Below are 19498 nucleotides of genomic sequence, written 5' to 3'. Positions count from 1 at the left end.
ACCAGCGTCAGCCAGGCCACCCCACTGATGAAGTCTTCTGTCGAAACGCGTAGGGGCGTGGCCTGACTGACACAAACGTGTTCGGAGCAGAGGAGAGCGGAGTGTGTCCCCGGAGTACTGTGCGGCATGGCGTTTCCATCCCTGCACACAGCCAGTGTGTAGTCGGTAACCGTGAATATATATATACACACACACTTACACTTTTCTTGTAGTCGGGCAACTCCTGTGCTGACAGGTTCAGCTTACAGGTACTTGCCCGGGTGCCCGCTTAAAGGGTTGGTGTCCCCCCACATACAGAAAATAACAAACCAGCGTCACTCCGGGTCTAGTGAAAAAAACTCAAACTTTACTGCGTGATGTCACACAGTAAAGTTTAGTTTTTTTTCACTAGACCCGGAGTGACGCTGGTCTGTTATTTATATAATATATATATATATAAAAAAACACATGGTTGTGGGACTTCTCTTGGGTGTGGCTTTATGTCTGCAAGGCCACTCCCCCTGCTGTATGACAATTTTGGGGCATGACTGTGTGTTATTTGTCACACTGGGAACAAGTCCAGCACTTCAGCAGCTGTTGAGCTGTCCCCAGTCTCTCCCACCCCTAAATGGATGGGATACGGTCATTTGGTCTACAGCATGATAGTCAACAGTCATTAGGTCGACATGGTTCTAGGTCAAAAGGTCATTAGTTCGACAGGTCATTAGTTCGACAATGTCTAGGTCGACATGGGGTTTTTCACTGTTTTTTTGAGACAACATGTTCCGACAGGTGGTATTTCATGCCCTACCATCCACTAGGGCGTGGTGGGAGAATAAAATAGTGTGCCGAGCGCAGCGAGGCACCGTGCACTGAAATTGTGTCCATGTTGACTGTGTTGACATTCAGGTAATGACTGTCGACCATCATGCTGTAGACCAAATGATCCCAACCCAAACAGATGCCTTAATCAACACATCAGTGACACAATCTGTCGCCCTCCTAGCAGTACCAAGTTGTGGGGAATGCAGAGTGTATCTGCAGATTGTGGAGGCCATTTTCCCCAGCAGGAGATAATAAATATATATGTATTAATGACCTGCTACTATTACCATGATCACCGAGTGTACAGGCAAGTGGATACAACACTTTATAACATCATTGGGGCACCATTGTTATTTCATATGTCAGTGGTGGCCAACTCCAGTCCTTGAGAGCTGCCAACAGTTCACATTTTCCAGACAACCTGTCTGCTGCACAGGTGCACTCATTACTCACACATTTTAAATGATCCACAGGTGGAGGTAATTACTTCACTTGTAATTCTGTGGGGAGACATAGAAAACATTAACTGTTGGTAGCTCTCGAGGACTGATTGAGTGAATTCAGCCAATCAGCATCCGGCCAGTTTTTTGTAAAAAAAAAAATATTTACTTCCTGCCCCTGCAAATGCCGCTACCAGCACCCAGCCGCTGCTCTGACCCCCGCTGCACATAGATGTGTGCCAGTGGTGCTTCACCACTGGCGCGCACCTAAGGATCAGATAAGACACATTGTGGGTACTAAAAAGCTCCCACAATGTGACACTGATGGGTCCGATTGCGAGACATTTGATGCCCCGCCGTTGTGATTACAAGGTCTGGGTCCGATGCGCACAGGACCGGCATATCACCAATTTTTGGCCCGATTTCACAGCACGATCCGTCGGAATCAGACCAGTGCATTTGGGGCCTTTAGGTAGCCACAGTCTGGATTCCAGAGATATATATATATATATACACATACCTCCCAACATGACCCTCTCCAGGAGGGACACAATGCTCTGTTTCTGGACTTCCCTCTTAATTTATGATTACCATCACCTGTGCTGAACCACCTTTCTTATCAATTAACCTGATTAAAACAGGTGATGGCAATCATACATTAAGAGGGAAGTCCAGAAACAGAGCATTGTGTCCCTCCTGGAGAGGGTCATGTTGGGAGGTATGTATATATATATATATATATAAATATAATTAGTTATACCCAATTCTCTGAGGTTTCAGTGTGGAAAAATGGGCAATGGGCCCAATTCAGACCTGATCACACAGCTGCAATCTCGCAGGCCAGGCGATTATCGATAGACTGTGCATGATCTGAGTACGCATGTGCTCTGCGATACGTTTCTGCATGGCCAGGCATTTGAGGAGAAGTCATGTGATGTCAGCTCCGTTCTTGATCTGTGGCTATTGAAGCCGCCGCATAAGTCCTGGGTTACGCACAGATTGCATACACTGGAAAAATCATTTGATGGATTTGAAGCTAATTTTCTTAATGCCTCACTAATCAATTAGGCTTGCACGGGGTGGGATTTCACTCTGTCAGAGCAGTGTATTCCTGATCGCAGGGCTCCAAATATAGCAGTGAAGCGATCAGGTCTGAATTAATGTTTAACTCCAGAGAAGACATGATTTGTATGGGTAGAACTGATTCAGACCTCACCTCACAACTGCAAATTTGCAGATGACTGCGAGTAGGTATCCACCACCCAGACAGAGTGAAAACCTGCCCTTTGTAAACCTGCGAGTAAATTGCAAAAATGACGAAATCCGTACGCAATTCACACACCACAGAATAATGTTTCCAGTCTGTGCAAATGTAAGTGATGCAAGGGGCAAACCGGAAGATTTCTAGAACAACTGCTGGACTCACATATTGGCTATACACACACTGAATGATCTGGCCAATATGTCTTTCTGATTGGGCAAAAATATATAATGGGCCATATTCTGGTTACTACTGAACTCCTGATAGCACAAAATTGGCGATCATCACTATTGCTCAAATTGAAATGAATGAATATGAAATGGCAGGTATTCCCTATGGGTCCTCGGCTTCCGATTCGATGGTTCCTGTGGCATGATTATTGGACCAATAGGCCATAAATGTTTTACTAGGAATATATATTCCTGGATGGATCATCAGCGCTAATCTGATTATACTCTGATTCTAATCTAATTATGATGCTACTTCCCTTTCTTCTGTAATATCTATCCAAAATTACTTGGGCAGGATTGTGTCTGTTTTCTCCTTCATATCTGTGTGCAATGATTTCCGATTATGTTTTTTCCCTTACCCTGTCCCCATCCCCTTTTATTATTTCTGTACCCGGTTTCCCAATTTTTTGTTATATAAATCCCAAAAATTATTATTGAGGGGAAAAAAAACAAACTACACCAATGTTTTATATATCAACTTTTATAAAAAAAATATATGTATTAAAAGCGAGTTCTTCTACTTTCAATGCAGAAGCTGGAGAAGAGATTCAGCATACAAATCAGAAAAAAAATTTGCATTTAGTGACTAGAGTTAAATTAGCTAGCTTTAACGTGTCCTTGCTCCCGGGCTGCTGATAGAGATTGCAGCCTGCTTCCTTTCGCTCTCAACCCATGATTCCATCCCAGAGCCTTCTGCTGTTTAATGTACTGTGAACAAGACAAGAGTAAAAGAAAAAGCTATTTAAAAGTTATTTTTTTAACATTTCTATTGACAAATATTTACTAAAATACAAAAAACCCAAAAACAAATGTAGAACCTAAATGGTGTGGACACACGGTGAGATTCCCTTGCTATTCGAGTGCTATACAATCTTTGCTAACTCTGTACTATTTACATACAATTCATACAATCTGCATTAGATTTGCACTATATAGTCATTGCTGCCCTGTCTATCTGGCTTTCGATTTGTGCTGTCACGGGAGCGCGCATCAGGATCGCAAATGTAAAAAAACCTATGTGATCTACATACGATCTGCATGCGATGTTGACTATATAGTCAAAAACTAATGTCAAATCTCACTGTGTGTACACAGCATAAGCCACGTACACCATAGATGCTTAGAAAATATGGGAAAACAACCCAGTGTTTATGCCCCCTTACCTAGCAATTCAATTAAAACACTCACTTGCCCCCAAACATGACAAAAGTTGCTGAAATTACTAGTAACAAGTAGAAATCCCACGGCACATTGGGCCTTATTCTGGTTCACTCTTAGAGGCAAATTCCTTCTCAAATGGACAAAACTATGTGCACTGCAGGTGGGGTAGATGTAAAATGTGCAGAGAGAGTTAGATTTGGGTGACTTATTTGGTTTCTGTGCAGGGTAAATACTGGCTGCTTTATTTTTACACTGCAATATAGATCTTACTTTAAAGTAAAACTCCACCCAAATCTAATTCGCTCTGCACACTGTTACATATGCCCCACCTGCAGTGCACATGGTTTTGTCCATTTGAGAAGGAATTTGCCTCTGAGAGTGAACCAGAATAATTGGCCAGTAACACACCATAGAGCACTAAATCACAGTAAATTCCCTTTTTTCCCCCAAAGAAAATCCCTTTCCTATGAATGTTAGATGGTAAATATAATACAGGTTGCATACAAATTCTTATCAGAAAATGCCACTCTATGGTAGTGTTTACAGCTGTAGACATCAGTATACACATTCCCAACAGTATGCCAATGCCATTCTACACAGTATTCCCAGAAAAATGCATTCAGCATCCTGGCAGTTAGGGGTAGGCACTTAGAAGCGGAGGGTAGGGCTAGGCTGCATGAAGGGGAGGGGCTGTTTAAGCCCTAACAGGGGGTGCTAAAGTTATTTTTTCAGGGGGGGGGGGGGTTAAATATACTTACCTGGGCAGTTAGGATTCCCTCCATCGGATGCTGGCATTGGCATTCTGAATGCACTCGACCCATCCCACCATTCATTCATTTTTATTCAGCTGTAGGTATAAGCATACACAAGCTGCATACACATTTACATCAGGAATGTAGGCATCTTTGTGTATGCAACTCCCCAGCAGTTCTGTCTGCAAATGCCTGTAGTCAATACCATCATATGCAGACCTGTCCCATGCTGGGTGTGGGAGATATGGCATACACATTGCACAGGCACAACTCATTCAGTAACTCTGGCAAAACACCCAGGTGGCTATTCTCTTCCATGAATACACCTAATTGCCACCTAGCAACGCTCAGTTCTTGTACAGCAAGAGGCGGCCAAGGTACACAAGACTCATATGCATGCTGCAAGCAACGTAAGCAAAAACAAAAAATGCTACACCCTCTCTGTAGAGCAAATCTGAGTGAGGCCCAATCTGTCCAGAGTGTCCAAGATATGCCTATTTTAGGTCAGGTAATAACTACTTGGCCCATGTAGTCTGCCCTAAACAAGTATACACACACACACACACACACACACACACACACACACACACACACACACACACACAATTACACACTATAGTACATTTTTGTCAGAAGCCATTTAACCTAACAGGATATTTTTTTGATTGTGGGAGGAAATCAGACTACCCAGTGGACACCCTCACAAGCATGGGGAGAATATACAAACTCCACACATTTAGGGCCATAGTGGTACTCGAACGCATGACCTCAGTGTTTTGAACCATTACACCATCCGTACAGTTGCAGGATATTTTTTGTTGTTTAAATAATGTCTCTCAACACAACTGCAATCATCATTACTGTTTAACCAAGACCTCAATCAAAACTGCTGCAAAAACAAAAATGTATCCATAGCTAAAAATCAAGTTTATGTTTACATAATAGCCGTCTCTACATAATATCCATGTCTATGCATAATATTTGTCTGTCCTATGTCAAAGTGGCACTAGGGCACTCCATCAGATCCAGCATGCAGGCATCCTGATGGTATATGCATTGCGTGTAAGGCCTGGGGGAGGGGTTAGGGTGCAGGGTAGGAAACAGGGTTAGTGGGGAGGCAGGGAGAAGGTAAGTATACTTACCAGACTTCTCTCAGGATTCCCTCTATCAGGATGCGGACGTCAGTACTCTGACTGCCAGCATCCCCTCTAACGGTCGTCTGTATGTACTCCATTTGTAAGAAATATTCTCAAACCTGCATCCACACAGTTAACTTAATATTCTGTATTTGTTTTGTGGTTAATTATGGAGGGTTTTCATATGAAGTTACTTACGTACTGGCTGTAACTGAATTGTAAAAGACTACAAACCTCTTTAGTCTCCTCCAGCGTGGTATAGTTATACAGATCATTTTCCAGAGACTGAACTGTGGAGAGGTGGAACTGTCTAGCCATGTCTGCAAATGTCTGAGTGAGGAGAAGCTGCTGCTTTAACATGTCATTCAGTGCCAGAGCCATAGGACTGTATGTTGTAAGAGCTACAGGAAGAATACAATGAAAATAACAAATAATGAATACAAAAACTAATATGCAACATAGACAATTCAGTGAATATGTAATAGTAAAGTAAGTTGTCGCCATCAGTAGGACAGATACACACTTGTTGATATCCTTTGTTCAATTGAACAGATGATCTATCTCGTGGGAGTGGCTATGTAATTCACAGACATATCATGTCCACTTACAGCACGGCCAATGACTGCTATATTTGTAGATATATCTGTGCATCGTGCTGTGGTTATGGGCGATCGTGGTTATCAAACTCAGCCCTCAAGGACCCCCAACAGCTAACGTTTTTCAGGTCACCTATCAGGTGCACAGTTGTATTCATTACTTAGGGGCATATTTATCAACAGGTGGAGCTAATTATTTCACTTGAGATTCTATAAGGATACCTGGAAAACATGAACTGTTTAGAGTACGGAGGACAGAATTTGAAAACTTATGCAATAAGCTACCCTCCAGCTGTTGAACAAGTACACATCAGAGCATACACTGCAAGAGTTTTAGCATGGCCAAATCGCAAAATGATGGCAGAATATGCTGGGATGTGTAATTATACAACAGAAGGAGGGACAATTATTGCCCCCCCCTGCTCTGGTGCACAATTTGAAAATACCCATCATCTGCTAAATACATACATTAATAGTATACCAGTAAGCCATATAAAATAGCCACACAATATTATAGAGCAATACGTATTGGTAAAAGGTATGAGGGAAGCCTATTATAGTCCAACTAGGGTTGGGAAAAGTGGTGTAAATATCTTAACCATTAGATTGCTAAACTGATTGATTAGATTACCTTCAATTAATTCATGGCTCACCACATGACTGACCATTGACACTGGCTCCATGATGATGGGGGTGGTAGCGTGCCCTGTGACACAAAGAAACAGTATTGAAACAAAACGGAAATGATTGCTACAGGATTAAAATAGACTTCAGATAAAGGTTTCTCTATCATGCTATAATGGAAGAAGATGGAAAAAGGAAGTGTAGTTTGCGTAAAGAAGAATAAAGGGATACAAGACAAATGTAGTATTAGGGGTAGTAAATGGCATTTGTGATAATGCGTTGTATATACGTGGTTAGAATTACTACCTTGTGGCCAGTGGTAAATTAATCCAGCATCACTGGTCTGTACAGCAATTTCCTTTACTGGCACACTCTGCCCCTTTCCAGACCATTTCTTGCTGTCTCTTGGCTTTTTGGGCTGAGTGATAGAACGACTGGAGGGAAAGCTGTATTCTTTTGATGATTTAGAGCTAGAACTCGACTTTGAACTTGGTTCTGTTTCAGAGAGCACAGAATGTTCAAAATCCTTAGAGTAGACAGACTGTATGTCAGATTCTTCAGGTTGTCCTTTAACATAGGACTCGGAGGAACCTGAACGGTCTTCATGGCGATGCTCTGACATGTCTGAATCCTCGTTGGTCTCTGACTGTATTTCTGATGCAGAATCCTCTTCAGAGGTGGAGCTCTGCTTTCTGGGCAACCTATTACCTTTTTTGTGTGAAAGTTCATGGTTTTGGGTATCAGAGAGATGACCAAGATTCATAGCTCTGTGATTAGCAGTCTGCTGGTGGAGGAAATTAATTAATACTGATTATAACAAAGCCAGCCACATATCTACTAAATAGCTTAAGTCACGTTTTTCCATATCTCAATAATCTGAACTCATTAAGGGGGTTATTCTAGATCACTCTCTCTGACAAAATCCTTCTTAGATGGACAAAACCATGTGCACTGCAGGGAGGCAGATGTTACTTGTGTAGAGAGAATTAGATTTGGGTGGGGTTTTACTTCAAAGTGATCTATTGTCAGTATTTTCCCTGCACAGAAACAAAACAACTCACCCAAATCGAATTCTCTCTGCACATGTTACATCTGCCCCCCTGCAGTGCACATGGTTTTGTCCATCAAAAGGCCCATACACACTTGTAGACTTTCATTTCAAAAGACTTTGCCAAAATCTCTAATAGATTTATCTTTCACCAAAGTAGTGCGAACACACTGAACTATTTTCCCCAAAGAGCAAAAGATTTTCAGGAGGCAAAAGACTTTGCTGAAAATCTTTCAGTATAAGGCTATTTACATGGTGGGTGGGTTTAAATTCCAAGGGTGGGAACAGCGGCCATATTATTCTGTGCATTTCTGTTCTTGAGGCCTGATTCAGAACTGATCGCTAGGCTGCATATTTTCGGAGCCCAGCGATCAGGTAAACGCCACCTCGGTCAGGCAAAATCCCGCCCATGTGTATGGCAATGATTATTTGCAGCCTTGTACATAGGGAGAAATCCATTCGCCTGCGCCAGCAATGAATACGTTACCACCATAACATAATGTATATTGGTGGGCAGTGGCGGCTGCAACGTTTACATTGCTGGCAATGTATACATTGTCGCCATAAAAAATACACTGGTGGGCAGTGGCCTGTGCCAGCAATGTATATACAGATGGGGCCACTGCATCGGAGCGGCTCTCATTGTGCCGTCCCACGTTGTCTGCCAGAATGGGGCGTGCGCGCAGGAGATGCTCGCGTGCCACATTCTCAGCAATGAGACACTCGTCCCACCGTCCACCATCTCCTGCCAGCTACAGCAATATGGCAAGCTGGCGGCAAGGGGGAGAGCGGCTCCATCTGTATTACAGCCTTATAAATATCGTTGGTGGGCAGTGGTGACAGAAATATATACATGACTGGCATGTGCCATCCATGTATATATTACTGACATATATATATCTCATTGGTGGGCAGTGGTGACAGAAATATATACATGGCTGGCATGTGCAATCCATGTATATATTACTGACATATATATATCATTGGTGGGCAGTGGTGACAGAAATATATACAGGACTGGCATGTGCCATCCATGTATATGTTACTGCCATATATATATCATTGGTGGGCAGTGGTGACAGAAATATATACATGGCTGGCATGTGTCAGTCATATATATATATTACTGCCTTTAGAAAAGTCATTGGTGGGCAGTGTATGGAACAGTGCAGGGGGCGGGGCGTTCCGGCGGACGGGGCATCACGCAGGGATGTGAGGCCGGGGGAGCAGAGCTGCAGGCCGGAGCCAGCGTGGGAGAAGGTAGAGCGGTGTATGTGGCAGCGCCGCAGCGGCAGAGCGGCAGGAGCAGGTGAGTATGCTCCATCAACAGCACGGGGGAGCCGTGGGCGGGAGCTGGGGGAGGGCGCAGGGCGGCAGCCGGGCTGAAAGCAGCTCCGAGTTCAGCCCGGCTGCTGTATACACTCAGCGATGATGGCTGAGAAAGCAGCCATCATCGCTGGCATGCTGGTAAAACCAGCAGATAGGAGACTTTGCTAGCGATGATGCGGGAGCGCGCATCATCGCTAGTCTTCCATCGGTGGGCCATACACACTAGGCGATTTTCAGCGGAAAATCGCTCAAAAAGGCTGTTTTGTGAGATTTTCAGGTGAAATCGTTAAGTGTGTATGGGCCTTAAGAAGGATTTTGTCAGAAAGAGTGAACCCTAAATGTGCAATAATTTAGTGTTCATTTACGCTATGAAAAAAAAAAGAGGGGATTAAGAGGGGACATAATTAAATATCTACAAATACATTAAGGGACAATACAGAGAATGGTCAGGTGCTCTGTTTAACAGAAGGTCTATGCAAAGGACATTCGGCATCACCTAGGTTTAGAAGAAAAGAGATTTCATACACAGGAAAGGATTCTTCACAGTTAGGGCAGTTAAGATTTGGAATTCTCTACCATAAAAGGTGGCGACTGCTGATTCAATTAATACATAAAAAAAAAAAAACAACAACAGTTTTTTAAGACATCCAGGGATACAACTTTTATTAATGTCGTACAATGGGAGGATCAGTCAGGTAAATATCAGACATATAGCAATTGAAATACTGTTGAAGGAATGTTATCGTTTATATAATTAGTATTTTTTTCAACTTCACAAACCATGTCACTATGGCCCTTATTTAGGTTTGAGCGCAGTACAAATTTGTTCTCAGAATGGGCAAAACCATGTGCACTGCAGGTGGGGCAGATGTAACATGTATAGAGAGAGTTACATTTGGGTGGGGTGTGTAGAAATTGAAATCTAAATTGCAGTGTAAAAATAATGCAGCCAGTATTTACCCTGCACATAAACAAAATAACTCACACAAATCTAACTCTCTCTCTAAATACATGTTACATCTGCCCCACCCGCAGTGCACATGGTTTTGCCCATTTTGGGAACAAATTTGTACTGCGATCAGATCTGAATAAGGGCCTATGTCATTCTAGCATCCTGCACCTTTCAAAATCAAAGCAGTGCCACTGCCTGGGGTGTCATTCTCTATTGCCTGTATTTCAATTCTGATACAGACCAAACTGTGCTAGAAGCACCACAGCAGAGAGACACTCCCCAGGCAGAAAAGGGGGATTTTTGTAAGAACTTACCGTTCGAATCCCTTTCTCTGATTCTATCCTGGGGACACAGCTCAACCATGGGATGTAGGAGGGTCTAAAGGAGCCAGGCACCTATGCTAAAGCTTTGAGAGGCAGGCTCCTTCCTTCTGCATCCCAGACTCCTCAGTTCAACTTCCAGAGCACACTAGGATACATTAACTCAGTACAACGCCTGAACATATTAATATGCACAATCAATTTACATAACCATTATAACATGACAACACATGAAAGTTATTACTTACTGAGCAGAAGGGAGGGAACGCTCTGTCACCTGGATAGAATCAGAGAAAGGGATTCGAACAGTAAGTTCTTACAAAAATCCCCTTTTTTCTTTCATCCATCCTGGTGACACAGCTCAACCATGGGACGTTCAAGAGCCGGTCCTTTGGGAGGGTACGCTCAGGTCTGCAGTTCTCATCACTGCTCACCCGAATGATGTGTCCTCCGACGCAAACTCATGGAACCTATAATATTTGGTGAAAGTGTGAACAGATGACCAAGTGGCAGCCCTGCATATTTGTTCTGCTATAGCCCTGTGACGCACCGCCCAAGAAGCAGCAACCGACATGGTGGTATAAGCATTGATTCTGGAAGGCACTGGTCTGCCAACTCTGGTATAAGCAAAGGCAATTACCGACCGTAACCAAGAGCAATGGTCTGCTTAGAAGCTGGCCAGCCCCTTTTGTGAATATTATACAAGACCAATAGCGAATCAGTTTTACAGAGTTCCTTCACCCTGTCCACATAAACGCGCAAAGTGCAAACATCCACATTTTTTTGTCCCTTTTTTTGGTGTCCTTCGGAGGACTGAACACCGGAAGAACAATCTCTTGGTTTAAATGAAACGAAGAAACAACTTTTGGCAAAAACTTAGGAACTGTTCGCAACACAGCCCTATCATCATGAAAAATCAAGAATGGAGACCTACAAGATAAGGCCCCTAACACGGAAACACACCTTGCAGAGGCGATTGCCAATAAAAAGGTCAATTTCTATGTAACAAATTTCAGGTCAGCCGACCTTAACGGTTCAAAAGGAGGTTTATGAAGGACTGACAACACCAGGGACAAATCCCAGGGTGCCACTGGTTGTTTATAAGGAGGCTTCAGCCGCGTAACTCCTTTGAGAAAGGTCTGTACCTCCGGTAACAAAGCTATTTGTTTTGAAAAAAAAAGATAGACAAAGCAGACACTTGAACCTTCAAAGACTGAAGACTTAGGTCCGAAGAGAAACTGTCCTGTAAAAATTCTAGAAGTCTGGAAACTTTAAACCTAGATGTGTGTACTTTTTGTCATTCACACCACCTAATGTATGTCTTCCACACTCTATAATAGTTAGCAGAAGAAACCGGTTTCCTTGCATTAATCATGGTACGGAGAACGGCTTCTGAGAACCCCTTTCTCTTTAAGATAGAGGTTTCAAGAGCCAGGCCGTCAAATTTAGTCGAGCTAGATCCTGATGCAACAAAAGGACCCTGTCTGAGCAGGTCTGGCCGAAGGGGAAGACGCCACAACGCTGTCGATAACCTCAGAATGTTGGAGTACCAAAATGGCCAATCCAGTGCTATCATGATGACGCATGTTCCTTGTGACCCCTCTGCTTAAGAAACTCCTCTCTGCTTAAGAAATCCGCTTCCACATTCTGAATTCCTGGAATGAAAACCACAGATAAAGCCGGAACATTGGTCTCTGCCCATTTGAAGATTCAAGACATTTCTACCATCGCCATCTTGCTGCGACTGACCCCTTGGTGGTTCAGATATGCCACAGCCGTGGCATTGTCCAATTGAATGCGAATATGAGACCATCTCAGCATTGCTTCCGTCTGGGACAGAGTCTTCCAGACTGCACGCAATTCCAGCACATTGATCGGCAATGCCAATTCTTCCCTGGACCACAGGTCTTGCAACCTCAACTCCAGAGCCACTGCTCCCCAGCCCCTGAGACTGGTGTCAGTGGTGACCACATCCCCTTCCATGACCAAAGAGAGCGACCCAATTGGACAGCGTCCACCAAAGTAAAGATGTCTGCATCTCGGACATCAAGACCACTTTATCGGTTTTCATGGTCTTGGGATTTCCTGACCAACATGCCAAAATGTTCCATTGAAAACAGCAGAGAATGGAATCTGGCATACTGAAGGGTCTCGAAAGTCGTCACCATCTTGCCCAGTAATTTCAGGCAATGCCACAGTGATGGCCCGGGTTACCTCAGAATGCTCCAGACTAGCTGACAAATGTCCCTGGCCTTCACTTCCGGCAGGAATACATGATGCTCTTCATCATGTATTCCTGCCGGAAGTGAAGGCCAGGGACATTTGTCAGCTAGTCTGGAGCATTCTGAGGTAACCCGGGCCATCACTGTGGCATTGCCTGAAATTACTGGGCAAGACGGTGACGACTTTCGAGACCCTTCAGTATGCCAGATTCCATTCTCTGCTGTTTTCAATGGAACATTTTGGCATGTTGGTCAGGAAATCTCAAGACTATATATCCAATAAGACTCCCAAAAACTGAAGTTTAAGTGGGACACAGGTGAGACTTTCGTAGATTTAAAATCCACCCGTGGGGGCGTGGCTTGGCCGGGAAGCTGAGCAGGCAGGTATCACCACAGCTCCTACTAACCTGCACTGTGGGTCCCGATTGCAGCGACACCAGCGACCACAGAAGGGCAGATCCTTCTCCTCTACACCCGGAGAAGCCGGGCGGTGTGCGCCGCGGAGTCGGGGAGTGGTTTTAACCGCCGACCGGAACCCGGGGACTAAATTTTTGGAGCAGGCCGGGATTCGGGCTCCAGGACGGACGCGCCGTCCGCGATCACCCCTGCAGCGGGTAAAGAGCTCCCCAGAGGGAGCAAAAGCACCCCCACACCGACGCAGACCCCCTAGACCACCAGAGGCACTCCTATCTGCCTGGAGTGAGCCACAAAGAGAGGTAAGGTGATCAGGCTCCAGCACAGTGCTGTGGAGCCGGCGGCCATTTTACATAAGGATATCTGCAATATACAGCAGTGTGCCCACCCAGTGCCCCTTGTCCTGCGGGGACTGGGTTTCACAGTGGACTGAATTTCCACCAATTACTACTACCAGCAGATTACCTGCTCCCATCTCCCTGCACCCTAGCACTCTGGTGATGTCTATCCTGCTGAAGGGGGGTCTTCGGGGGCAACATCTGGTAGCTTTTCATTAAAGCCATCTGACTAACCCCAGGGCAGATTACAGACTCCATCATTTGACCGTCATCAGTTATTATTAAGATATAAGGAATACTGCTCTAATTTGTTTGGATCTGAGGAATATATTTGCTGCTCTGGTTAACTCTGAAGACAAATAAACCGGGAGCTTCATCTATTGGCCCAAACGAATAATTGCAGGACATTGCAGATCCAGCTCTCATTCACATGGGACCTTTTCTGGGGTACACTGATCAAAATACCACCATGAAGTAATTATGTAGGTGTGCCTCTGTCATTATATAGAACGAAGATTGTGCACATAACGACTGCCACATCATTAACAAGACTGCGAAGATACCAACACTACGACATTGCCTACTTCTGGTGATCCCAAAAGCTTAATATGCCAACTAAACGCCAAAAAGATACTCCTGGCACTTCACAAGTGAGTTTCTTCAAGGCTCAGCCTTCCCCATCGACCACAAAGTCGACATCCTCCACCGCGGCAGCAAACCATAAGCAACTTTCGGCCCTCTCATCCCCATTTGATCCCAAACGAAAATCACAGACTGACGACTCCGACATGGGAGACGATTCCCCTCTAACGGTGGGTCTAATGAAACAACTTCTTGCCTTCTTCAAGACAGACATCACGGCAGAATTTAAAACAGCTCTGCAAACCTGTCAACAATCAATTGATGATATTGGGCAGAGAACGGATCATCTGGAAACTAAATGTGAAGAAATAGTCGGCTCCCATAATGCCCTCCTCACCTCACATGATGAACTGCTAGTTGAGGTTGAATCCCTACGGAATAAAATGGGGGAACTCGAGGACCGATCAAGACGCAATAACGTCAAAATCAGAGGAATACCGGAATCGGTGACCAATTCAGAATTAGAAGATTATGTTACGAAAATATTCAAACGGCTACTACCAGAAGCAAGCAGCCAGGATCTACTCTTGGATCGTGTTCATAGACTCCCAAAACCCAGAACGGCCCCACAGGATGCAACTAGGGACACTATAATGCGCTTCCATTTCTACCATATCAAAGAAAAAATACTGCGGGCTACGAGATCCAAGGACCTGGCGACACCGATTCTGGGTCCCCTCCAGATCTTTGGTGACCTCTCGGCGGCCACCATAGCCCTTCGACGTACCTTTCTACCAGTAACCAGAGCGCTTCAAAAAGCCGAAATCCAATACAGATGGGGGTTTCCCACCAACTTAATAATTCGGCGCAATGGCTCTACAGATGTAGTGATGACACCAGAGGACGGTATCAAACTCCTCGTTAAATGGAACTTGGACGGTATCACAGCAGCTACTTCAAAGCATCCCAGGCTGAATAATGACTGGTCCATGGCGAAATAAGCTGGGCTTATCTTCATACACAGTATATCCTTTTGAATATTGCCCTATATAATCGTTGGCTGTTTTACCGTTTATACTTTAGAGAGTTGTCAGGTGTCTGTGTGGCTGACCCGCTCCTGGTAAGAATGAGGGGGTATGCCCTAGCTGCCTAACTTTGCTGCTTTCTCAGTAATGGGGAGGAGCGGGTTGGTAGTGCAGATACTACGTTTTTCTTGTTTTGTTTAAAAACCATAGCGTGATCTAGGAACGTATCCTGGAGTGTTATAATCGTACTGTTATACTAAAATTGTCTTAACCTTGGAAAATGATAATACCAGCTTGCACTAATCTCATGCATAATAAGCTAATCGACCAGAGAATGACAGAGGCATATATTTCCTCCACGCCTCCTAAATGTGCCGCCTCCTATGGTGGCCTTATTTAGTAGTGCCTACTTGGCACTCTCAAACCCCCCCTTATTTCCCTTGTTTTTTCCCCCCACCTAACCGAATGGTATGGTCTCTAGTATACTCCACTGAATGGTCCACGCCTCTGACTCTACACAGTGGTGGTCCTATTCCTAACTCTAAGCTAGTACTGGTGTTGGGAGCCAACCAACAAAAAAACTACAAGCATGTGAACAGCACTCATCATTTTCAACTAAATAATGGTTAATGTTTTATCTTTAAACGTTAAGGGTCTTAATTCACCGAATAAAAGGAAACTAGCTTTACATCATTTTGCTAAATTGAAAGCACATGTAGTGGCGGTCCAGGAGACCCATTTTATGGCCTCCTCTAAACCTAAATTCACTAACTTTAAATTCCCTACTTCTTACACCTCCAATGGCCCTAAGAAAAAAGCAGGAGTAGCACTCTTAATCTCCTCAGCATGCAAATTTGTATTAGAAAAACAAACAACAGACTTAGAGGGCCACTACCTGATCCTTAACGGTAAATTGGAAGATAAACAAGTCACGATAGCGAATGTATATGTACCCAACTCTAAACAGATCCCCTTTATACAAAAATTCTGTACAGTTTTACAGGCTAATTGCTCGGGCTCTTTATTACTCCTAGGTGATTTCAACCAGGTATTGGACATCCACATGGACAAATCATCCCCGCTTCGAACTTTAACCAGATCCACCCCTAAAGATCAATCTAAACAATTTAGAAGGATACTTAATGAATTTGCTCTCTATGATATTTGGAGGGCAAGGAACCCCTCATGTAGAGACTATACCTTCTACTCCCCGGTGCATAATTCTTACTCCAGAATTGACTTAGCTCTATCAGATAAATGGACACTTCAACAGATTAAAAAAGCTAGCATAATCCCCATACCTTGGTCCGACCACTCTGCTCTAACCCTAAGGTGGAACTTGACCTATTATCACCCATCCTCGAGACAGTGGCGCCTCAACGACTACCTTTTAGACGATCCTAGCGTTAAGGACTCGATCCAAAAAAAATTGCAGTCATTTCTAGACACAAATGATCCAACTGACACAAACACTTTTAACTATTGGTGCACTTTGAAAGCAGTGATCAGAGGTTCAATCATACAAGCAGCTGCTAGACATCGTGCCAAACAAAACAAATTGCTGAAGGATGTAGAGACCCGTCTAGATGAGCTAGAATCTAAACTTAAAATCGCCCCCACTAACAAATTAATATATAAAGATTTACTTAAAACTAGGGAGGAATGGAATGTGCTAACCCTACAAGAGGTGCATAAGAACCTTTTCAAATTAAAACAAAAATTCTATGTCCAAGGGGATAAAGCCGGTAGACTATTAGCACGAAAACTTAGGGGCAAAACAGCACAGGAAAGAGTAAAAGGAGTGGTACATTTGAAAGGCGCGAAAGTGACGGACCCATCCGAAATAGCAAATGCCTTCGCTGAGTATTATTCCTCACTATATAATTTAAAAGATGACCCTGGGACCCCTCAACCTACTACGGAAGGCATAACCGCCTTCTTAGAAAAAATATCTCTACCCTCCCTAGACCCGAGCACCCTCACCCCCCTAGAGAACCCCTGGACAATAGATGAGATTAGTAAAGCTATTTTGGATCTTCCAGCAGAAAAAGCACCAGGCCCTGACGGGTATTCCAATAAATTTTACAAAACCTTCAAAGATTCACTATCTCACCCATTGCAACAAGTGTATGAGGAGGCTTCCACGAAAGGGACCTTTCCAATAGAAATGCTGGAAGCGCGAATTGTAGCATTCCCTAAACCGGGGAAGAACCCCTCCAGTCTAGCCAATTTTCGCCCCATTGCACTTCTAAACACAGATGTGAAAATATATGCAAAGCTCATTGCCAATAGGCTCGCACCGCTACTACCATCCCTCATCTGTCACGACCAGGTGGGATTTGTGAGTGGCCGCCAGGCATCGGATAATACTAGAAGGATGATTGATGTTCTGGATGCCTTCTCCGTGTCCCCTGAGCCGCTACTATTGCTCTCGTTAGATGCGGAGAAGGCGTTTGACCGTTTGCACTGGGGTTATTTACGAGCAGTACTGAATAAATTTGGTATCAAAGATAGAGCCCTATCATCAATATTAGCCCTGTACTCAAACCCATCAGCTAGAGTCTTTATAAATGGAATGCTCTCAACTCCCTTTGCTATATCTAACGGCACGCGTCAGGGCTGTCCCCTATCCCCCCTGATGTTTGCCTTGGCAATTGAACCGTTGGCCGAAACCATCAGGACCACACCTTCAATAACAGGCCCCTCCCTATTTGGACACTCGCATAAAATCTGCCTATTCGCGGATGATGTTCTGCTAACCCTCACGAATCCAAGTACCTCTCTACGAGACCTACACAAAGTCCTACAGGACTATTCCTCAGTTTCCTTTTATAAATTAAACTGCTCCAAAACGGAGGCACTCGCGATCCATTTCACTACTACCTTACTAGACCAGCTTAAATCTAAATATTCATATGCATGGCAAGACAACAGCATTAAATACTTGGGAATACACATCCCGGCGAAGGCCCATGACATCCTACCATGTAACTACCTCCCCCTACTAACTAATCTCAAAAAATTAACACAGGAATGGATGATGCAACACGTATCCTGGATGGGCCGAATAGCTGCTCTAAAAATGGTTTTGCTCCCAAAACTGCTATATTTATTTAGAACAATACCCATATTACTACCCGACTCCCTACTCACAAAATTTTATAAATATTTTTTATAATACATATGGAAAGGCAAAAAACCAAGGCTAGCACGGAAAATAAAGGTTCAACCCAAATCCCATGGAGGTCTGGCGTATCCAGATCTCCAAGCGTACCAAATGGCCTCTATACTCTCCTCTATAGGGGCATGGATGATAACCGATAAACCCAAACCCTGGGTTATAGTGGAAAGGGGCCTAAATCTCAGTTCCCACTCATGGACCTATTATGGTTACCTCCCTCAGTTGTAAAACAATTCACCCAAACCTCCACAGTGGCCCAAACGATATGTAAAACATGGAATACTTTGAGGTCCTGTATGCTAGGAGGGCCACAACCTACATCAGAACTGTCATTAAGAGGATTAGCACGCCTGATCCCGAATCTGTCCCTCGACTTGTGGACATCTAGTAACATTATCTCGTTGAAGGACATAATAGACTCAGGAACATTACTTTCCTTCACCCAAATCCAAGAAAAATACTCTATACCTTGGAAAGAGTTCTACAAATACTTACAAGTGAGACACTGGCTGCAAACTGTGTCCCCACCTCCTCAGGCCCTAAAGCCAATACCCAATGCGATATGGGCATTAATCCAAAAGACAAATAGTAAAGGCGCAATATCTAGGTGGTACACATCCCTAGTCACACCTCAACATTTTTCAAAACTCCCCTCTCAAGTTAAATGGGAAAATGATATGGGCGTGACTCTATCAGAGGAGGAATGGCAATCCGTGTTTCAGATGGGTTTTAAATTGTCTAAGTGTATATACCATGTTGAACAATATTTTAAACTCCTACATAGGCTGTATATGACTCCCGCCCTCCTTCACAAAATAAGCGCCTCGAACCCTAGCTTCTGTTGGCGTAACTGTGGCGGAGTGGGATCGATATATCACATATTTTGGTCTTGCCCTCTATTGACAGATATATGGAGGCGAGTATTCCGACTTGTCTCCACCATATTACATAGTGTTATCGCCCCGCAATCGAAAATTGCACTGTTTCATATTCTTCCAGACATCGCCTCATCCTCAGATAAATATGTAATTGGTCATATACTGTCCTCAACTAAACGACTTCTGGCTCGCAACTGGAGGACAA

At 44.0% G+C, this 19498-nt stretch overlaps 1 protein-coding gene across 3 annotated transcripts in view; it reads right to left on the bottom strand.

Annotated features, from left to right (window-relative positions):
* Nucleotides 1-3198: 3198 nt before the first annotated feature.
* Nucleotides 3199-19498, bottom strand: part of C1H19orf44 (chromosome 1 C19orf44 homolog) — a 47497-nt gene continuing 31197 nt past the window's right edge. For 2 of the 3 annotated variants that reach the window (XM_083180670.1, XM_083180666.1), the window contains exons 7-10: nucleotides 7311-7788; nucleotides 7012-7086; nucleotides 6019-6185; nucleotides 3199-3443 (exon numbers count right to left, since the gene is read on the bottom strand). In XM_083180670.1, coding sequence (XP_083036796.1) covers nucleotides 3333-3443; nucleotides 6019-6185; nucleotides 7012-7086; nucleotides 7311-7788 — 831 coding nt within the window. In that variant the 3' untranslated portion in view covers nucleotides 3199-3332. The remainder of the gene's footprint in view (nucleotides 3444-6018; nucleotides 6186-7011; nucleotides 7087-7310; nucleotides 7789-19498) is intronic. The other variant, XM_083180675.1, reaches the window with a different exon arrangement.

This window comes from Crinia signifera, chromosome 1 (assembly GCF_055691185.1).
Source record: "Crinia signifera chromosome 1, ASM5569118v1, whole genome shotgun sequence".
In the NCBI taxonomy this organism is placed as follows: Eukaryota; Metazoa; Chordata; class Amphibia; order Anura; family Myobatrachidae; genus Crinia; species Crinia signifera.
The sequence above is the reverse complement of the archived record's forward strand: the minus strand, read 5'-3'. Positions and strand labels throughout refer to the sequence as shown.